The 21,908-nt window shown below is 26.6% G+C and overlaps 1 protein-coding gene across 1 annotated transcript; it reads right to left on the reverse strand.

Moving 5' to 3' along the window:
• Positions 1-989: 989 nt before the first annotated feature.
• Positions 990-20,233, reverse strand: LOC113549925 (dynein heavy chain 7, axonemal-like). The gene is made up of 45 exons (XM_026951451.1): positions 20,197-20,233; positions 19,955-20,120; positions 19,787-19,891; positions 19,178-19,583; positions 19,004-19,123; positions 18,390-18,523; positions 18,156-18,321; positions 17,874-18,028; positions 17,215-17,325; positions 16,868-17,132; positions 16,614-16,789; positions 16,308-16,536; positions 16,022-16,228; positions 15,791-15,960; positions 15,447-15,726; positions 15,144-15,383; positions 14,918-15,083; positions 14,636-14,859; positions 14,280-14,578; positions 14,013-14,199; positions 13,727-13,956; positions 13,276-13,662; positions 12,675-13,212; positions 12,408-12,613; positions 12,199-12,349; positions 11,945-12,123; positions 11,512-11,866; positions 11,118-11,431; positions 10,658-11,064; positions 9,811-9,971; positions 9,295-9,742; positions 9,095-9,230; positions 8,648-9,045; positions 8,265-8,457; positions 8,034-8,190; positions 7,641-7,846; positions 5,539-5,679; positions 5,298-5,449; positions 4,839-5,212; positions 4,583-4,762; positions 3,314-3,592; positions 3,012-3,248; positions 2,440-2,937; positions 1,512-1,741; positions 990-1,248 (listed from the first exon to the last, which is right to left on the reverse strand). Exons 1-45 carry the CDS (start codon positions 20,231-20,233, stop codon positions 990-992), a joined length of 10,659 nt encoding a protein of 3,552 aa, XP_026807252.1.
• Between the last annotated feature and the right edge of the window lie 1,675 nt (positions 20,234-21,908).

Here is a 21,908-nt window from a genome sequence, read left to right on the forward strand (position 1 = left end):
TCAATGATCTTAAGCAAAAATAATGTTTTTTTTTTTAAAAAAAAAGATTTGTTATCTAATTAATATAATTTATTACACAACGACAAGTCTAAAACGTATTCGCTACAACTCACAAACTATAAAATTATAATTTATGATTTTATGAGTGGAACATTAATTAATAATAAATGATATTATTTGCGCTATCTACCTGTAAATGGTTAACAGTAAGTGTTACATATCCTATACGACAGAGTGCATGACATTTCTAAAAAAAAAAAAACCACTAAATATTAGAATAACTGCTACAATCAATATATTATGTTATACAATCTTGAAGTATGCATACTTTAATATTTTTAAATGATATTCGTATGAAGTATAGCACAATAAAACAAATAGGCACACCCACTACTATAAATTACAGTATTATATTTAATACTTTGGACTACTAATTGAAAGTACGTATAACAATTTATTTATATTAACAATATAAGAATATTAGGTTTGCGTTTAGAACATATTTTTAAAATTAATATCAGTATCATTCATAACAAATTAAATATAAAATATATTGTATATTACTGAAATATCTAAATGATTATAACGTGCTTTATTGATTTTTAAAATACTTTTATTTACATCCCATTGTATTTGCATGTGATCGACGATACAATGTAATACCTACGTTATTACGTATTAAGGAATCATTAAAGAATAATAATATAATATCATCATGAAGTTATCACCGTAACATTCATAAAAATTGCACAGATGAATATGGCATGTTTTTATTATATTTTATACCAACTACGTATGAAGGTTTATCTTATTGTATTATTATAGCCGCCGATATAAAATGACAATAGGTAACTGTTTTCGTTCTTTTGTAATGATAGTAAATTTAATAAATCATTAGTTTATTATAATATTTGTTTATTATTAATGAAACATCAATTAATGAAGTATTAAACAATACTAAACATCATTTTTACTAAAACAAAGCTATTTTAATCGTTCAATTGACAAAGTAGTGCTACTCCGCGGTATACCCAATGCGAGGCATTTTTATTGGTATCCAGAAAGATCGGAAGAACGTAATTGGTGGAATGACCAGTTGTAGACAATATACCCTTTCTCTCCGAAGTCTTATACACAGGACATACATATCTATTTTTGTCTTCTAATTTATTTTTTCTCATAGGTATGAACCATACTAATGGTAACACATCTGTCAACACTTTTGGGAACGGTTCCTCCAATACCATGCTATAATGTGAACACATATTTAGTAAAACGCAATACTTTAATAAATGTAATTGTGTTTACCATTATCAGTACATTAAATTCTATGGTAATATTAAAATTTAAAATATAAATTATAATATTATATACTATACTAGCATATGGCAATATAGATTATTGAATATTAGTTATCAATAGAACACTATACACCACACTTATTTTATAAAGGTAAACACAAGATAATACATATTTATAATAATATATATTAGAATATAATATAAACATACTTAGATCTATCCCAACGAGCGCCATCTACAAATAAACCATAACAATATACTCCATCTTCGGGAGCTGCATTTATTCGGTCAGAATGTTGTACTTCAAAATCGAAACACAATTGATCTATAGGTATAGTGTAACGACGAGCGAAATTTTGCATAGCTCCGGTAAGAAATGCTTGAGTAAAAAAAAGCCCACTGAGCCAGAAATTATTGGGCTTACCATTTTCGTACCAAATCTAACAAAAAATATAATTATATATTGTATTAACAATAACCACGAAATTTCGAACAAGATATAAATACCGAAGGTGGGCACTTTACACCCACTTAATTATTTAAAAATTATTATAATTTATAATACGTAATGGGTATACGAGAATAATAATAGCAAACGATATCATTTATGAATTATAATATCTAAAGGTCATAATAATTAATTATAATGAAATATTATTTCACAAGGTTTATAAAATAAGTTAAATATCTAAAATTGTATTTTTATATTATTTAAAAAATGTTATTTTACTATGTACAGGTAGCATAAAATTAAATCCTAGCCGACGTAAACGAAATGAGATTAGTGCTTAACAGCTGGCTTTTTTGTATAGTTAGATATTTATAATGTATTGGTAGTGTAATTTTTTTTTTAACATACTAAGCTATTGACCAAGTTAATGATTTGATATTAAAATAAACGAAATTATACTACATTCAAGATAAGAACCGTACTCTATGACCGACCAGTTTTCATCGGACGGCAGTCAGACAACATCTGTTTGTCACCCGCACCGAGTCAACCACATGTACGCTTGTCGTGGAATAACAGCACTGCGTATAATAAGTCGGCCACCGAGTGCGATTCTTAATTTAATAGAATATAGTAACTATAGTAACTATGCAATTTTGCTATTCCCATATTATACCTAAATCTTACTTGTAAGAAATTAAGACGCTCTATAAAATTAGTTATATATCCACCCAAAGATTTAAGGCTTGGATAGGAAAACTTTGACCAAAATACTGGATATTTAGCCACGGATAACGACATAGACATTGTTTCCAGTTCAGGCGTCATAACAATGGCACCTCTAATGGCTTTTATCAGATCTTGTAAGCTTTTACGTATCACGGACAACAGTACATTGAAACGTTCCATTTCTTGAACAAGAACAGTGTTCATTGATTCGTTGTACATAACAGGATATTTGATCGATGCCATTTCCACGTCAAAATTGTTCGGAAGCTTCGAGAGTATATCAGACGCGATTCCTATTAACAGATTCTCAGCCGTATCGGAATCGTCAGTACCACCACTAGATTCCACTACCAATAACATAGAGTCGAACAGTTGTGATGTACTCTGTAAATCACGTGTAATTCCCGCATTCATATGCAATCCAAATACTTCTGGACTTGAGACGATCGGAATTTCCTTAATAAAAAAAAAAAAAAAATCAGTATTCGTAATATTGTATTATTTTGATCTATTCTGAAAACGTTCATTACTTCAATTTGTTCTATAAAGCCGAGGTAATCGATTCGAAACGGTAAGCCATACTTTGTACTAATCTCACAAAACAGGTAATCAGAATTTTCAACTACTTGTGGACAACAAAATATATCCAAAATCGTCTTCAATGTACGCCTATCCCAATCATCAGTCACTCTACCACCATAATTGCATTCTCCTGTCAGATATGTGACAGCCTCGAATGGTATCTCATCATATTCATTAATGTACATCTAAAATTAATAAAATGCATTCATCCATTACACTTAAATCCAAATAATTATGCATGTATATGTACTTGAAGTTGTTGAATGGAAATATGATAATCGGATTCATTAAACCCATAAGGTATATTCCATCCAATAGGCCCAAATTTTTTTCTCTCTTGTATGACTGCATGGAAAAATGTAATTCCATATAAAAGTTTTGTAAATATGTTGGTTTTTCCAAGACACCCATCAAAGAAATTTTGATCTTTAACGGGATATGATTGATAACTTCTGAGCATATTCGCTTGTAAGCCTGTTGGAGGCTCATTGGTCATTTTAACGCCGTTTTGGAGGACGGAAACTGGGAACTTGAACAATTTTTAACTTGATTATAGAATACTGTACAAAATGTGTATCTAATATAACTAAAAATAAGTAATTATTTTAGCGTACAGCTGTAAAATAGTGATCTTGATCTTGATTAAGATTAACGAAACCTACTCAAATTTATATAAATTTAAATTATATACATTTAAATTTCACGTATGCGGTAAAATGTTTTTAATTTTAAATAACAACCATACATTTTTACCATAAATTATTTATCTTTATTTTTTCATTAGTTTTAATTATTAAATTTATTTTTTAAGTTCAAAAATTGCCAAGTTTTAGAATTTTGGAAGTTATAGATACATGATATTAAAATGGGCAGACGTTAGAAATTATTTTAATTATTTGGTAATTTATGGGCTAAGTAAGATGAGTTTTCTGTTTATTTCAAAATATACACACAATTTTTATTATGTTTGTGATCATAAATAACGTTAAAAGAATAAATTAAAATTAAAATTAAAGTAAGTCAAAAAGAAAAATGAAAATATGAGGCTTAACATAATGTATGATAAAAATGTGGTACCTTACTATAAATTAGTCATATTCTAAAATTATTTAAACTAGTATAATAGTTTATTTTGCGGTATTCTTTAAAATATATATATTAGTATAAGCACTATCGCCCAACAAGTATGTATTATTGTACATATAATTCATATAAATAATAACTTATTTTTAAAATAATGTTATTAAACAGACATTTTTGAAAACAGAAATTTTGTCTAATGATTATGACCATGAAAAAAATACAAAAAAAAAACTCGTCGTGATAATGAGTAGTATTTTTGTTTAAAATACAGGAACTTACTTACATAAAAATAAATAGCATAAACATAAGAGTTGTTTTATCAATTTTATCTCCAAGAATAAAAAAAATAACAAATTAAATAATTTTACGCTAAGATAATAAATGATTCCTGTTATAATAGAGACACTATGTATAAATTAAATTAATATTTTAATACTTTCTCCGATGGATAGCTAGTCAACCATAATCTAAAATCATTATGCACATTAGACACATCAAATGAATCGCAGATTAATTCTAATTGTTCCATCCATGAAGTAGCTAAATGGCAATTTTGCAAACAAACCCAGCTTCCTTCACTTCGTGCGGCATTTATAAATGATTCAGCTATAGGACCCTTTTTTAATATTTTAAGTTAATGATTATGTTTAAACAATTTAGCATTTTAATGAATAAATTTATTGATTATTTACTTGTCCTTGACCCAATGAAACACTTTGTAGAGTTTCTGCTTGACCCATTTTTTCGGCAAATTGCAATAAACTTGACATAGGATCTATTCCAGGTGATAGAATAAATATAAGAGGACTTAGGCAGCCTGAATCGCTGTAAGATTTATTTATGTCAAATGGTGGTGGGTAAGTGAACTTTTCTCCAAGTTCTATTTTGATAAGTTTTGTAATCGCAGGAATAACTTTGTCTGGTCTAATTGTACGCACGATAACAATACGTTGAAAATCACTTAATTTATCGTACCAAGGATTAGGGAACTTTGAATTTTCGTGGTCAGTTAAATCATAGTAATTTTTCCAGTCTTTCACATTTCTTATAAAATCATGTTTTATACCTGAAACAAGTAATAGAGTACATTTCAAAATGAATAAAAATTTATAAATGAATATTATAAAATATAATTATTTAAATATGTAAACCTTTAAACGTATTTATATCATCTAGGCGACAAATCTCATCCCAACTTTTACCCAGTAACCAATCAGGCCCAGGATTAGGAACTTCATTTTTTAGACCTACACCGCCAGTCATAAGAAACATCAGTTCTTGCTTATCAATTTTATTTTCGGCTCTAAAATAACGAAAATTTAGTGAAAAAATATTATACAATATTATAAATGTATAATATATTAGAAAACATATCATAAAATTATCACTCACATCATTATTGTAGTACACATAATGAATGAAAATAACGTCTTATCCTTTTCAAATAATGACCGACATACGTTGGCATATAAATTATATGTAAACGTTTGTTTCAAAGCTTCTAATCGTATTTTGATAATTTTAGATTTATTTCTAAAAATAAAATTGTTAGTTCCCATTTAGAATCAATAAAACAAAAATATTAATTATAACTGCGCATATTTTATGTACACAATATGAATTAAATATTAGCTTACAACTACATTTTATAATAGAATATAACTAAATATTGGTTAATACGTTAAAAAAAATTACTTAAAATTACATTTTAATCGAATAAAACAAATATTGAAGCAAATAATTTATTACATAAAAATAAATATCATAATTAATAAATAAAAAATAATAATTCATCTATAATAAAAAAAAAGGTAGATAAGAGATTGGATACCGTTATGCTGTACAATAGTGTCCACTGAAGTTTTTTAAAGGAGTCTTAAATTTAAATTCAGCGATTTATCATATTGTACTCGAAAAACGATTCTAAGCATAAAAAACCTATCAGCCTATACACCAAATGATAAGTGTATTTGATACATATATTGAAATAGGTAATTTATTTTATTTATATTATTATAGTAGGATAAATTATTGATGAAAATTAAACATTTATTAAATTATTAAAATATGAATTATTTTTTACCATATTATATCAACTATTATCTTAAAATGTAGTAAAATTATTTCGGTTAATATAATACCTTAAAATAGTAAAAATAGATTTATAGTACATATAAAATAGATAATATTTTAAAATAAATAAAAAATTATATTATGTACCTATAATAAAATTAATGATAATATAAAATACATACAAGTTTAAGTTATATCGAATAATGTTTTTAGATTATACCAAAATAATTAACAAATCGATACCATTTAATTAAGTAATTCCATCCAAATCAGAACTTAAAAATATTTATAAAAAAAGATTGTCTTTAAACGTTTTTTTTTAAATTTAATGGTTTCAATATAAAATACTTATGAAGAATCTTGTATTAAATTTGAATTAGTTTTTACGAAATTTTTAACTACAAAATAGTTTGCAATTATTTACGATTTTTATGACTTTCGTCAAAATTTTAACTTCAAATGTATAATATAAAGTTACGCCTATATCTTTTTAATATTTTGATTCAGATATAAGAATAACTTTTGTTGGATCTTGTATACAATATTCAAGAATTTTGATCCAACGAATAATTTTTAACTACTTTTTTTTTATTATTTTTATTTACAAAAGTAATTTACAATCTATACAGACAAACAAGTAAATAAATTAGCAAAAGTTTGTACGTACAAGACTAGAAAAACCTGAGCAAAATTTTGGTTATCTATCGATATTTATAGAAAAAAACTAAAACATACTGAAAACTATTCATGCCTATAAATAATTCAAAAAGAATTAAAGATTTTTGCAAATTTTATTGTAAAATGAAAATGATAATATAAATATTTGGTGAAAATTTCAAGTTTCTACGGTTATTCGTTGTGAGTAACATTAAAAAACAAAATCAATTTTTTCGAAAATTTGATTTGTTTAAAAATTATCGTTTTTCCTTAAATTTTTTATTGTTTTTATCGATTATAAAAATATGTACAAGGAATTTTATTTTTGAGCTCTTTAAAATAAAAATTAAATTAAATTTTGTATTCAAAACCATTTCCATTTTTGTAAATTGAAACATTTTATCTAAAAAAAAATTCATTATGATAGAATCATAATGAATTGACAACATAGTAATAAAATAAAATTCAAAAAATATTGTTTATAAATTATTATGTACTTTAAGTTCATTTATTTATTTAAAAATTAAAATATGAATTAGGCAAAAATTACAATACCAATAAAGCAATTATTGTAACTTTTTGAAACAATAAAATCTCCGTAGTTTTTCAATCACAGTAATAACAATAATAATTAACATAATTATATTCATATAATATACGAGTAATCAAAAATTTATATATATAATATTTTAATATGCCCTTAATAAAACTACAATACAAGTACAGGTTAAATAAATATTATGAAAGATAACAATAATACTCACGCTGTTTCAATTGTTATAACAAATATATTGAAAAACCAATTTAATGAATATTGATACATTGGATCAATATTAGGCAAATCTGAAATGCAATAATAAAGTATAGAGCAGTGTTTAGCAATTGGCTTATACTGCAATCTGAATTGGTCAATAACCGCAACAGTTTCTACTGAAGCCACTTGTTTCTGAATAATGTCTGTAGCTAATATCTAATAAACGATTAAGATATTTTAATATTTAAAAAGTTTAATTTACTCTAAGATAATTGTATAATATATTATAATAATAAAATGTAATAAAATAATTGTCATTATGTTAATGTATGTATACTGTATGTATAATACAAAAATTGAAAAATATAGTGTTAACCTATATGCATGAATTAAAATGTATAACCTTTGAGTTATCTAAAACGTCAACCGCATCTTCGTCTTCTAAAATGTTTCCTGGTGCTGAAAGTATTTGTAAAATATTGTTTTCGACATCCAACAATGCTCTAGCATTTTCAGCACCTTCAACAATTAATTGCTGTCGTTTTGACTCTAAATCTGGCCTAGGGTTGAGAAAAAAATATTATATTAATTTAAGTTAATAATCTTTAAAGTAAATGGTAACATTGATATTCACCGTTCTTTAGCAACAACAATTCCCAACAACTGATCTTCTAAACCTTCCACAGTCAAAGCAAAATTTATAATGGTAACTTTATTAAATATTTCTGGTGAATAGTGTGGATTTCTCAGCTTTGATGTAATATATAATCGAAATTTCGAATTATATTCAATTACATTATCACCAATCACTATAAACATCATAGGCCCTAAAAAAGGTTCAATGTAAATTCAATTAACTGATGGTATTTCTTTTTTAAAAAATTTAAATTGAATTAAGTATTAATAAATGACCACTTAAAAATTCACCAAAATGTTATTTTAAATCGAATAATAATTATTTTTACATGCATCTATTTGTTTTTGTGGCAATATTAATTTTCATCAAAATGTAATTACCTTGTTTATAAACCTGCTTCAATAATATTGGATCTAATGGAGAATCTAAATCTTCCAAAACATTTTCAATTAATACTGGATTCCCAACTTCAATAGCTAATTCAATCACTTTCATATAATTGGAATTTGTTAGCTTTACAATTGATATATCATTAGATTTTTCCATCGTCTTCACCCATTTATGTGCTTGACCTTGAGGATCAATCAATAAAGACCATCTTTGAGACCCGTCCATTATTATAGCATTATCGATTGAAAATGAATCCATCGGTAAACCATTAATAGTCCAATTTTGAATTTTTATTGGTACACCCAAAACCTTAATTAAACTGTAACTATTTGAACTAGGAATCTTTAAATTATTACATAATATTTTCCACTCATCAATAACCGACGACCTGAAAAATTAATGTTAATTTTGGATAAACTCATTAATAATTTGATCACCTAAAATGTGATGTAAATGGAGCCAAATATGCAATAATTCCACAAGATATAAGAATATCCCCCGGTATACAATTATATATGGTCTGTAGCTCTTCAGCACGTTGGGCCCAACGATGTTTCTCACCACCGAGACTTCCTGAAAGTTTTAAATTAAATTTATCATTAAATTAGAAGTATAAATGTATGCTCAGTTAACTGACCTATGAGTTTTTCAGCTTTAAGCAACTTGCTTTCACATAACTCTACTTCCGCTAGTAATTTTTCTTTGTTTAACACTGTCTGGTGCAATCGTTCTTTAAGTGCATTTAATTTTTCTTGTAACTCTCTTACTGAATTTCTTTTTTCGTCCAATATCTCCATGGTTGCTTTGAATTCTTTATCAGCTATCTCTAATTTTTCTTTTTTTGGCGCGACAATTTTTATTACTTGATCATACCTATCCAATGCGATAACCCACTTGCACAAACCCTCCGCAGCACTGGAAGCTTTACCTACGATTGATGGTTTGAAATTTGGATCTGGAAGATATTCTTTACGTATAACATTCATAGTTTTATCAGAGATATTATCTTTATCATATTCTTTTAACGACTGCAAAAAATTTAGATCGCCTAGTAATCTTTTACTTGGGCCCCAATAGTCAATTATCTAAAATCACAATTTTTTATTATTGGTCATTGATACATTTTCATATAATTTAAAAAAAAAAACACTACATATTGTCCAGGTTTATTAGGATTTGGCCTTTTATCTGGTAACACTCCTTTCATTACGCACACTGCTGCCATTACAGTTTTTACCATAATAGGAGGATTCTTCATAGACTTAACCAAAGTAATATCAGCTGGTTTAAGAGTATTTAAAGCACTGATTGCATCTAAAAATAAATATTATTAAGCTAAAAAATTTTATTTCTTTTCATTATACTTAATTATAATGAAAACATAATTGTCATTAATGATTAATGTTATTATTTTCATAATAAACAAAGAAAATTAATTCTAACATTTGTATTTACTATTTTAAATATTTATTTATCAATAAGTATTGTATTTGTACTTAATTTTTTTTTATAAATGAACAATGACTAAGAAGTTTAATTTGCACGTTATAATTCATTATTATTTGTTTTATATTTTAGAGTTTTTAGATATACAATAAAAAAAAAAAAACTAAAAATCAATATCAAAAAAATACTATAAGACATTACTTACTCACTACTATTATATATTAACTGATATTGTGATGAAAAAAATAATTTAGTAGATAATATTATACAAAAACGGTTCAACAATCACTATAATACTTTTATTACTCATACAATTATATATTAGAAATTTAACACAAACTTAAACTTTGAATACTTTAAAAGAGCAATTTTTAGAATTTTTTATTAATGTACACATTAATCTTTTATAAACCAGTCTTTTATAATACTTCCAAAAATTACTATTTTAAAAATATTTAAAGATCATATATTATATTTATAAAGTAATGAAAAATGTAACAAAATGTATTTAGTTTGTTCAAGTTGAAAAGGTATTCTATATTATACTTAATTACCTTCTAAAATTGGTATAGCTAATGCTAAATCAGTTTCACATTCTGATTTTAGTTCATTCGCTGCCTCAGCTTGAACATTTGCTACTTTTTCATCGGCTTGTACTCTAGCAGTAGCTTTTTCAACTTCAGTTGTCTCACGTGATATCATGACCATCATTTTTTCTGTATCTTTTTGAGCTTTTTGTAATTTAGGCTGAAGTATAAATAAATCTTCCTTCATCTGATTCACTTGCACAGTAGCATACTCTAGTTCCTTAAGACCACCAACGTAACGCATTTTTTCCTCCATAATTTCTTTTTGCTTAAGATTAGTGCAATTCGTATAAGCTTTAATTAAATCTAAATATGAAGCTGATGTTATGTATGTTCGACGGCGTGTAGTAGAATAAAACTCCGCAGATAATCGTCTATAATTATTTAGGTACGTTATTATTTTAATTTGATGTGTAAAATAATTTACCTTGCATCGATGTGAAAGCGTTGACAAACTATGACAGCAGAGTTTTTAATTTTATTAGACAGGTTTACGTTTTCCATGTATTTCTGTGCTACCATTACTAATGCATCTTCTGGCCAATCCTCAAACCAATTAATTGTACAACAACTAACCATTGATGGATAAAGTCTCAATCGGTTTCTAAATGTCGAGCCAATTGGACTAAAGCATAAAAATATATGTAAATTTTGTTTGCACCGATTGATAAAGTAATCAAAAACGACCAATGGTGAAATATCTAAATTTCTATTTCCTCCTTGAGCAGCTAATCTAACCATCTATAATTGTCAATATAAAGTTCAAATTATAATGATTTTTAAAATATCGTATTTTAATTGAAAAATTAAGTTTATAGTACCTCTAATATACTTTGTTGTTCATCCAAAGTAAATATATTTGGTACTTCACCAGAATTTAATAAAGAATCAATGTCTTGTAAAAAATATTCTTCTTTGATTTGTCCTTCAGCAAACAAAAATACGGTAGGTCGATTTTTTCCTCCCGATTCCATTAATATAAATTTCAAGTCATCTCTCCACTCATTGAAGCCATAATTCTTAGTTATCTCCGGTTGAAAAGTATTATAATTATACATTTCTGATGCTAATCGAGTAAGAGATTGCCGACCTGAGCCTCCTACTCCAACTAACAATGCACATCCGCCGGGGATCGATACAATTCTACATATTCTCGAAAGATGTTCAAGAGCATATCTTTAATTTATAAAAAAAATATATTATATTAAATATTATAATATTATAAGAAAACAAAAATAATTTAAGTTAGTTTACTTAAACAAAACTATGTTTAATTTCGATTTATGTGTCATGTCATATTCATCCATCACCGTTTGTGCTATTGCTATAAAATTTGATAACTCAGCTGGTTCTTCATATTTTTTGTTTTCAGCTGCATCAATGTCTATAGCACTTGTAAATAAAAGGTTTGTAGCATCATGGTAACGAATGGGCTATAAATCAAAGAGCTATAATATTATATTTATTCTATATTTATTTTATAGGTATAAATATTTGTGATTACGTACAACTGAACTCGATAAATCATTTAACACTACATCAAATTTTTCTTGGAAATTTGCATTAACTGCCTCACGGATTTCATTGAATAAACATTCTCTATCTTTATCATCAATAAGACGATCATAGAATACTCTAAGTACTTCATGTACCCACAATCTATAATATACACAAATAAAGACTTTTTCTTAATGTTCACGTTTTCAATGAAACTTACCTTATAAACTGTTTCCGATGGGTAAAACTCTCTTTACGAAACATAAGTATTCCATTCGTAACTTTTGAAATATCTCTCAAATTAAATAAATAGTGTGATTTTGCTGGAGTTGGTGCTAAATTAGTAATAGCTGATTTATATAAATCAATAGTTGATTGAATAATATTATCGATGATAGGAACAACTTCTAATGTAAAACCATTCCTCTACAAAATTAATTTTTGTATTATAATAAAAGAACAAATTTTAATATAACATAAAATATACTCTTAGTCCAATATTAAGCAAAGTCGAGTATATTTTTGTAATACTTGTATCATCAAATGAATTTATAGCAAATAATCCGAAATGACGCAAAAACCTTGCATACACATCTTGTCTACTTCCACCAGTTGGACCAATGGCAGTTAACATGAGTATATCCTTAAGGTGAACTTTGCTTGTATCTTGTAGATCATACCAGTGCCCATGGTCAAAATACTGTCTTAATAGTTCAATGGGCGGTTGAGCTCCATACTGCTCTTTGATAGGCATATTCATATCATCAATAAATATAACACAAATCTTCCCCTCTGGTGGCCCATAAACACCACGTTTACGCTTTATAAGTTTCGACAAAACCATTTCCTGAGTAAAATTAGCAGATGTCTGGATTGTAAATGTAACAAAAGATGGAACGTATTCGTCTAATGACAATTCATTCATCATATAATTTTTTATATAAAAACTCTTTCCAGTACCCGTAGAACCAAAAAGTAATAATGGTTTACGATGAAAAATAAACATTTCAACTAAATGCAAATATCTATAAAAACAAAAAAAATACTTTTATATTAAATGATTACGAATATTATATACTTAAATTTACCTTGCAGTATCAAGGGTGTGCACTAAAGTTTGTTCAATGTTACTCATTTCGTGAAGTTTATTGCTTTTTACAACTTCCGATAAATTTTTCCAAGATCCTTTGGATGTAAAATTGTATACATAGTCATATAACAATCCTTCACTGGGTATTAAAATTTCCAAAGAACTTAGAGCTTCTGGTGGTTCCAAACCAGGTATTTCTCCTTTCCACAATTCTTTAAAATAAACATCAAATACAGGTCTTGAGTTTGAATCTAGAGTTCCACCAAAGCCCCAAATAGAAGCATATACAAAAGATCCTTGTAAATAAAGTGTGAAGTTTTCATTTAATTCTGGGTCATCAACATTTGAATTTTTTAACTGCATTTCTAGTATATTTATAACATTTCTGTAAAAATAATTAAAAAACAAAATCAATAACAATAATAATAACAAGATATAATTCAACTAACAAAACAGTGTTTGTTTCTCCTGCATTTGTTAATTGAACACAATTACGGCGAACAAAATAAAGACATGGATTAGTTATCCAATCGAATAAGCACATAATATCTATGCCATTTTGATCTAAAGACCAAAGCTCTGGACAAGTTTTTAACCACATTTCTACTAGTGGCCTCCAACCCAAAGTTGAAGGATCTAAATAAATCATTCCACACCTAGAGACAGTTGCGGGAGATGCCTGAAAATTGTATTTTATTGTACAACGGTTATGAACACATAAAATCATATCCATACCTGATTAAGGTCCATTACTTCAAATATCATAGACATACAATCTGGCATACTTATCACTTCGCCAGAAACTAAACACAACTTTTTATTATCATCTAATACTGTATTCATATTTTCTATCCAAACCGCATCAACAGGACCATCAAAAATTAACCATTTTCTATCTAAAGTCTCTGACATTGAAAACGCTCTATACATAACATCGTATGAAAATAGAACATTTAAATGAATTTATAATATTAATATTCGATATTATAAATAATACTATACCTAAATGTATTAGCTACAACCCCGTCAGACCATTCGCGAGAAACGTCATCAAAGCATCCATAAAGCTGACCCATAGTCAACGCTTTTGGATTAACTGTTTCATATTCAACTTTTTCTTCTCCTTGACCAAGTTGATTCTGTAGAGTCAATGTTTTTGCGAGTAAATGAAGTAATGATGTCTTTCCTCCAAATGGATTTCCCACTAACATAAATCCATGCCTAACCACCATCATTTCATATGTCTGAATTAGTTTTTCCATGAAATTATTTATTGGTTGCAATTGCATCTTTGTGCACACCTAAATCAAACGATGTCACATGTAATCTTTCTAAAACTGATTAAAATATGTACTTACAATATTTGCAGCATTAATCAAATTTTCATAATTAGGATTTGGCATTTGCACACCAGGAAATAGATCAGAAATTATTCCATTAAATAAAGGAACATCTTTACTTAAAAATTTTGCGGAATTCACATCCAAAATAGATCTGAGTAACAATTCTGACTCATCATCTTTCGGAAACTTCATTTTTAAATTACCTGCTGCTATAAGGACAGTCTTAACCGCTCTCATACCTAAAAATAAAATAAAAATATAATTCATACATTAATTACGGCTTGAAAATATTTTTACCATAGTCATAATGTGATTGAGATGATAATTGTTCTGAACACAGTTTATAGGTTGTAACAATCTTGACAGATAATTCTCGCGCATTAACAAACCCAAAGGAATACAATGATATTTCTCCAATCATTGCATAGTCCGGCACCATCATAGCCACAGTTCTAAATAAAACCTGTAAATCATAATAATATCGGTATGTTATTCAGCATTTAATATTTTAAAAAATTTAAACCTTCAAGTTATCGGGAAGTTCGGATCTCCCAGCATATCCCGGATTCATAGTAATACACACATAACATTTTGGGTTTAATAAAAGTTCAGTGCCTTCAAACATGAAAGTTTCAACATTAGATCTCACCGCTTGAATAATACTTAATATCTGCTGAGCAATAACTGATAATACTTCGATATCAATACGGTTAAATTCATCGAAACAAGCCCAAGCTCCGGTTGAAGCTAACCCTTTGAAAAACTTCAAACTCCAATTTCATTATCAATAGCAATAATAAATCTATCAGTGTAAATATGTATATACCTTTCCCATTGCCAAGTAGTCAAGGCTATCGGAACAATTAAACACCACACACTGCACGGCCAAAGCTTTTGCTAAATCTTTCGTTGTTTCTGTTTTCCCTGTACCAGCTGGTCCCTCCGGAGCACCATTTAAATGTAAATGATAAGCACTAATTAATGTGCGATAACATCTATCTGTTAAAGGAGTGATGACAAGTCTAGGCGTATTACCTAGGTATTCGTATGCATAATTCACAGTTGCATTGGTAATACAAACCAATACATCATCTTTCCAATAATATCTTAAATTAAAAATCAGTTAAAATAGATAATTTTAAAATCAATTTAAGACTATTTTTACGTTACCTTAACTGGCTTAGCCATTTAAAGTCCATATGGTGGGAAACATTATTATTTACCAAATCATCAACAACATCTTTACAGTGGACATCTAACGTAACTAACGCACTTAACGATATTCTGGTCTGCTTGCTTAATTTACCACGTACTAGATCAACGATATTATTCAATTGATTCTAAAACAATTTTTAATGATTTAAATATATCATAAACACTCATATATGGGCTCAGAAATACAGTTAAAAACATATGATAATTTCGCATTTTTCCGATTTCTTGAGCATTAAATACATCATGAACTTCTGCAGTCCAATAAATTTGAGTGACACACAAAACACATTGACCTGGCCATTTCTGTACCCACGTAGTTCGTTTTATAGTCGTATACTCATTATAAGCATTTTCAATACATTCTTTAACCGATATGACCATTTGTTCTTCTACCTAAATATAAATAATAACGAAAAAAATATCGTTATAAACTCAAATATGAATTATATTTGATTTTTTTTAAGGGCACAACCTGAAGTAACCACTTTTCTACACTTCCTCTTGCTTCGACAGTCGAAATAAATTTATTAAGTTCAATTTCTTCACCCTCACTACTTAAAATCTTTAAAATATCTAAACTTTTACTAAACTCTAGTTTAGCGATCCCTTCAAAACATTTTTTTAAATGAGGCTGAACTTTTTTAGGATTTTTAGTTTCTGATAATATTTCTAACATTTCATCATTTGAAAGAAAGAAAAACCTATAAGTGGATTTAAAAATATATATTAACTGTCATTATATTCTATATTATATTTTAATTTCAAAAATCAAGTTTACCTTGGAAAGAATAAACGTTTTTTCTCCAAATAGTTATTTACGCCTGCGTTAATAGTTTCCATCATCTCGTTACAGTTAATTAATGATTCTAATACACCTTCTTGTCCAATACACTTGGTTGCTAACGGATCTGAATTAACCATACTTAATAATCCTTTAATAATCGTATTAATTTCCTAAAAATGACATAGAATATATATTTATAAAATGTTATTAGGATTTCTAACGTGAAATACTAAGTTATTGGATTTTACATTAAACAATGATCCTTCCTCGGGCATTTGAGCAATTATGTCTTTAGAGCTGAATATTGGCAAAAGATAAAGCCATTGTATTTGTACTTTCGCCCATTCTTCAAGTGTCATATTCATGCGATTAACCATTTCAAACCATTCATTTACTTCTTCCCTTATCGGCTTGACAAACGCTGACCCGCGTATCGATATGGTTTTTATTAGGTGGTCATCAAGTACCATTTGTATATCATCTAATCCAGATAGTATATTTAAATTTGTATCCCTTAAAAATAAAATTATAAATGAATAAGCACACTTCATAATTATTCACATTTTATAGTGGAATTCTAGAATTAACATCTTACTTATAATAAGGGCTAGTAGATAGTGAGATATGTCTCCAATCTTCTTTCATTTTTACCAACGTTTTTCGCAATTGTTCTTCTTTTGTAGCACCTACACTAATAACGTCAAACCTGTAAAAATAGATTTAAAAATAATTTAAATTATTGATGATTTGCATACTTTAAACATAGAATGTATCTACTATTATTACCAAATTCTATATTACATTTACATACATAATAAATATATAAAAATGTAAATAAGATAAAAATATCATTTACACATATTTTTTTTTAAATTTCCGAACAGTAATTATTTTAGATGTAAAATTTTGTTAAAATATTCATGTATATATAATTCACTTATAAATAAGAAATGGTAAAATATGCAATTATATGTAAAATAAAATTTTTATATTTGAATATAGATATCATGAAACACATTTCTATGTAAGAATGGAAAGTATTGGACAATCTAAAAAAAATATATAAAATCATAAACATCCTAATTCTAATAATTATAATAATATAACTGAAATGTAAGTTTAAAATAAACCGATGTGCGCTATGTACTACTTTTTATGTTTATAGTTTGAACCCAATTGCCAATTATATTGAAATAATAACTTCATAATTTAGGCTTTCATTTTAATATTCTTAAAATCAAAAGTTATACTTACTGAGGTAATAATTTTCCTAAATTTAAATCTAAAATTTTAGAAAGTGTAGTTCCGGCATTGGGTGTAAAGTCATATCCCGTCAATTCAGACATGTCTTGCCAATGTCTTTCAGTCAAATTTGGGTTACACAATATTCCGATAGTTGGTATGTATTGCTAAAAATATGTATCAGTAGAATTTTTCTTTTTTTTTACAATTTAACTGAACTATTAATTGTATCATCTTGTAATTTATTAACCATTATTTCTAAATTTATAATCTTAATGTTAAAATTATACGAACCCTAAATTGCTTCATGCTATCAACTATTTGCTGTATAATTTTTAAAGGTGCTGGCCAGAGGTTCATATTAAGAGTATCTACTATACCCTCATATACTTTACTGTCATTTTGCGTTAACATTTCCTTACATTTAACTCTTAAAAATTTTTGTATTCTCAACGCTTCTCTAAATTTATATTATTACGGATTAGTTATATAATGTTTTATAATTTAAAATGTGTTACTTATAGTTACTTGTAAAATTCATCGAATTGCAGCTCTATTTCGGATAATATAAGTACATCAAAGTCACCGTGCATCCATGTATTTCTTTTCAACGTCCAGCGATAGGAAAATTCAATGAGATCAATGAATGGCTTTGTGAAATCCTTTGAAAATTTAATTATTTAGTACACGTATAATCTATTTGTTATTATTTATTAATATATTATATACTATTTAGTATTACAGATAAACTACTCGTTAATTTGTGTTAGGGATATATAGATATTTTATTTTATATATCATAAAGTATTATACTAAGTGTTATTTATTTAGTAGCATAAATTGTAGGGTTTAAATTAAAAATTGTTATATATTTGCTAACGTAAATGTTTTTTATATAATTATAAACCAATAATAGTTTTGATTAATGGAAAACAGTTTTTTATATACAACAATTATCATTTTGTTATTAATCAGTAAGCAATTTATTTTAAAAACTATTAAAAATGGATGATAAACTAATTGTTATATACACAGTAAGTTTAAATAATATAAACTTTTTAAAGACTATTAAAAAGTTCTAGATTAGGTATTATTATTGGTATCAAATTAAAATATATGCGCTTTTAATATATTATTTATACTTTAATGTCAGTGAGTTCTTGAAATGGAGTAATTTCTTTATTAAATAAATGTTTTTCTTCGTTAATCCAATCAACAGTAGCATCGAATTTTTCTAATTTTCTAACTAATGCGTTCATGTACTGTAAATATTTAATTATTAATACAAGTGTATAAATAAACACTTTTTATATTACTAGTTTATAATCATAGAGTTTGTTTATATCATCAATACGATCCAAGAACGTAAGGTTGGGTTCAAAAGTGTCTAAATCATAAATCAATGTACTAATTGTTTTTCCCATATTTTCTTCTCCTTTAGATTTTCCTGCTTCGTAAATAGTAGAATATCTAATGAAAATGTGTGATGATTTTTGTATCCATGAAACAGAAGACGCGTGTGCTTCCCACACTTCTTTAGATAGAATTGTATATTGAGATAAGTCGCATGCGACCGCAGACAAATATTTCACTGTTACAATTATCTCTTGCATAAATGTAGTAGTAGCGTACAACATAAAATCGCCAAGATCCAAAAACTCTTTAGAATTTTTTGGTTCAGTAAAAGCCCGTTCAACCAATTCGTTGAATTTATTATTCACACTAAAAAATTACGACACTTTTACAAATCATAATTCACTGCAGTAAATAGTAATTTAATAATAAATATCCCAATTAATGAAAGATAATTATACCACAGTATAATAATCAATGTAATACCTATTTATTTAGCTAATAAATTCATATATTTGTAAATATATATTAAATGTGTATCTAAAAAAAAAAAAAATAATAATAATATATACCTTTCATGATCAATAATATAATTAATAACGGCGTGCTCAACAATCTGATCCATATAATTTGTGGCTAAATCGTATATACTATTTTTAATTTCACTCTGATCAATACTATACAAATACTTTATAGTAAATAATTAATTTTTAAATAAGAATTAAACACTCGATACTTACTTTACTAGCTCAAACTCAAAATATTCAGATAATTCTTTAGACATATTCTTAAAACACTGAAAAAAATCTAACTTTTCTATTAGTTCCTCATACGTGTGATTCTCTTGTAGATATATTAAAAACATTTCAGGAAGTTCCTCATGTACGATTTCACTGAAATCAATTTCTGCAGTAAAAAGTCCATATGAGAATAAATTAAATTACAATATCGTTATTCGTTTATTTATACAACAAAATACTACCCAGCTTTTCTAAATAAGTCGCCAAATACTTATACATCGAATTTAACTCCCCTTCCAAAGTGGCTCTTGCTTCCAATAAATATTGACTATCACGATTAATTAAAATAAATTGAAGAGAATGTTCAACACCGTCATAAAAATTTTCCAAAGACGGTAATTCACTGAATGCATTATTTACCTTAATTAAATAAGACTATATAAGTATATAATATTATTTCATATTACATTATATTTTATATTAAAATTCTAGATTTTTTCTATTTTTAAAGAAAATTGATTAATCTATATATTATTACTTATTAATAATATGTATATTATGAATTGATTATAGGCTACTGTTTTGATGAGTTATAAGTATTATAGCCTATAGGCCATAGCCTAAGGGGATCAGGTTAAGTTACGTGAACACGTGATTATTAAGTTAGATGTTAATAGCTAACAAATAGTGGGTACATTTAATTCGTTCAATTTAAAATTAAGATGGATGATAACTGAATCTATTATTTAATTAGTCCGTAGATAATCTTTTTCATAATTATATTATTACACATAATAAGTGCTCAAGAATATAATCATCTACCAGTTAAAAAAACAAGTATTAAAAATAAAAATAATTTAAATTTATAAAATCGATAGAAATATTTTTATTTATTTACTTAAACGCCCGTGAAGGCTCAAGTACAATATAAGAATACATAAAATAATACAGTTAGTAAGTAATAAAAATATTTTTACTACTGAATTATTTTAAAATACTCACTAAATCCAAAGCTGAGCAGTATTGTTCAATAATTTCTTCTATGCTCGGCATACTAATACATTTTGAACCCACAAAATGTAATTTAATATTTAATTTTGGCGTTGTTTTTAAATTTCCAAATAATTGTACTACACAATCCAATGATTTTAAAATTATTCGTTCGATCTGTAAAATAATAATAATAAAAAGAAAATTTTACATCGGTCATCGTTCATTTTTTTTAACGTACAATCGATTTATAATTGCCACTATTAACTATATTAATATGCACTATAAAAAAAGTAAAGATTATAAAAAATAAAAATTGCAATATAAAACTTAATTTTAAATATTTTGAAAAATAACAAATTCTACAACAATAAACAGCAAAATCAGTTTCTACAAAACGTATTATTTTATTGTTACCTATTATTGGTAATTAAAAATGAACATTTTTTCCGTCAGTGTACGGCAGATGTTCGGTAATAATATATCAATATTAAATATTTCAATATTTTTTGTATGTAAATATTTATAAACTAAACTTATAATAATTAATGTAGATGTTTTATTACAACGTACTGTTAAACTAATTGTGTACATAATGCATTTAAGAAACTCCGGGATTCTCTTTAATACAACTCCGTCTGTTGCTTTTTTCTTAGATAAAAGATTTTTAATTTCTCCATACCAATTGATATGCAGATCTGTGCATTTTTCTTGAAATTCGCGTTCTAAAGTTTTTATTACATCGCGTAGGTCTTGAAAAGAACTGTTAAATCTAAAAAACATCCAAAATCCAACAATTTTATCTGTTACAGTGATCCCAAATTGTTGATTATTCATTTCTATATATATCTATAGACTAATACAAAATAAGCAACTTACCTATACATGTCTACGTCAATCATTGTTGAAGAAACTTGGTGAATTTTAATATATTGGATCTTGATTAATGTTGGATGATATATAT

Source organism: Rhopalosiphum maidis, chromosome 1, assembly GCF_003676215.2.
Source record: "Rhopalosiphum maidis isolate BTI-1 chromosome 1, ASM367621v3, whole genome shotgun sequence".
Classification (NCBI taxonomy): domain Eukaryota; kingdom Metazoa; phylum Arthropoda; class Insecta; order Hemiptera; family Aphididae; genus Rhopalosiphum; species Rhopalosiphum maidis.

Coding starts and splice junctions, on each gene's coding strand:
- LOC113549925 (XM_026951451.1), bottom strand. CDS start 20,233: ATGTATAAGTATTTGGCGACTTATTTAGAAAAGCTGG. Junction 15,961..16,021: donor ATTATCATATGTTTTTAACT/GTATTTCTGAGC, acceptor AAATTGTTTTAG/AATCAATTGAATAATATCGT. Junction 5,450..5,538: donor ATGTGTACTACAATAATGAT/GTGAGTGATAAT, acceptor TCGTTATTTTAG/AGCCGAAAATAAAATTGATA.